Genomic DNA, 687 nt, shown 5'->3' on the forward strand with positions numbered 1-687 from the left:
CTGGAAATGGGAGAGGGTGAAAACAGAGCTCTCCAAATTCCCTATCCCGGGGCTGGCATATCTTCTCGGGGGGTCCCGACCGGCAGACCCGGTCCTGAAGCAAGATCGGGGCTGCCATCTCAGGCTATTTCAAATTTTAAAGCAGTAATTGAGCCCTTTGGGAAGAAGCGAGAGGGGGGGTATGGCCCGGTACCCCTACGAGGGGCTGCGCAGGGTGGCAAGGGGAGTGTAACCGTCGTTTTCGCTGTGCTTTCTCCGAGCAGGGAGCCAGGTGTGCCGGCCCCCGCTGCTGCACGGCTCGCTGCCCTGGCTGGACGGGAGCAAGGCGCTGAGCAGTCATCACAGCGCTTCCCCCTGGAACCTCAGCCCATTCTCCAAGACCTCCATTCACCACAGCTCACCGGGACCCCTTTCCGTCTACCCGCCCGCCTCTTCTTCCACTTTATCCGCCGGCCACTCCAGCCCGCACCTTTTCCTCCCCGCCGACCCCACCGAAAGATGTGCCCCCGGATCCGTCCATCTCCACCCCCGGCTCCACCGGCTCTACCCGGCAGGACGAGAAAGAATGCATCAAATACCAGGTGTCCCTGGCCGACACCATGAAGCTGGAGTCCTCTCACTCTCGGAGCAGCATGGCCTCTTTAGGAGGTGCCACCTCCTCCGCTCATCACCCCATCACTACCTACC

General features: G+C 61.7%; 1 protein-coding gene across 1 annotated transcript; it reads left to right on the top strand.

The window, feature by feature from the left end:
* Positions 1-263: 263 nt before the first annotated feature.
* Positions 264-686, top strand: LOC104541919 (GATA-binding factor 3-like; the record flags this gene model as incomplete). The annotated part of the gene is given in 2 exon segments (XM_010186080.1): positions 264-477; positions 479-686. Coding segments are annotated over 2 exon segments (422 nt in total), but the record flags the coding sequence as incomplete, so codon positions are not given.
* Between the last annotated feature and the right edge of the window lies 1 nt (position 687).

The sequence above is a fragment of the Mesitornis unicolor genome, unplaced genomic scaffold (assembly GCF_000695765.1).
Source record: "Mesitornis unicolor isolate BGI_N332 unplaced genomic scaffold, ASM69576v1 scaffold33056, whole genome shotgun sequence".
In the NCBI taxonomy this organism is placed as follows: domain Eukaryota; kingdom Metazoa; phylum Chordata; class Aves; order Mesitornithiformes; family Mesitornithidae; genus Mesitornis; species Mesitornis unicolor.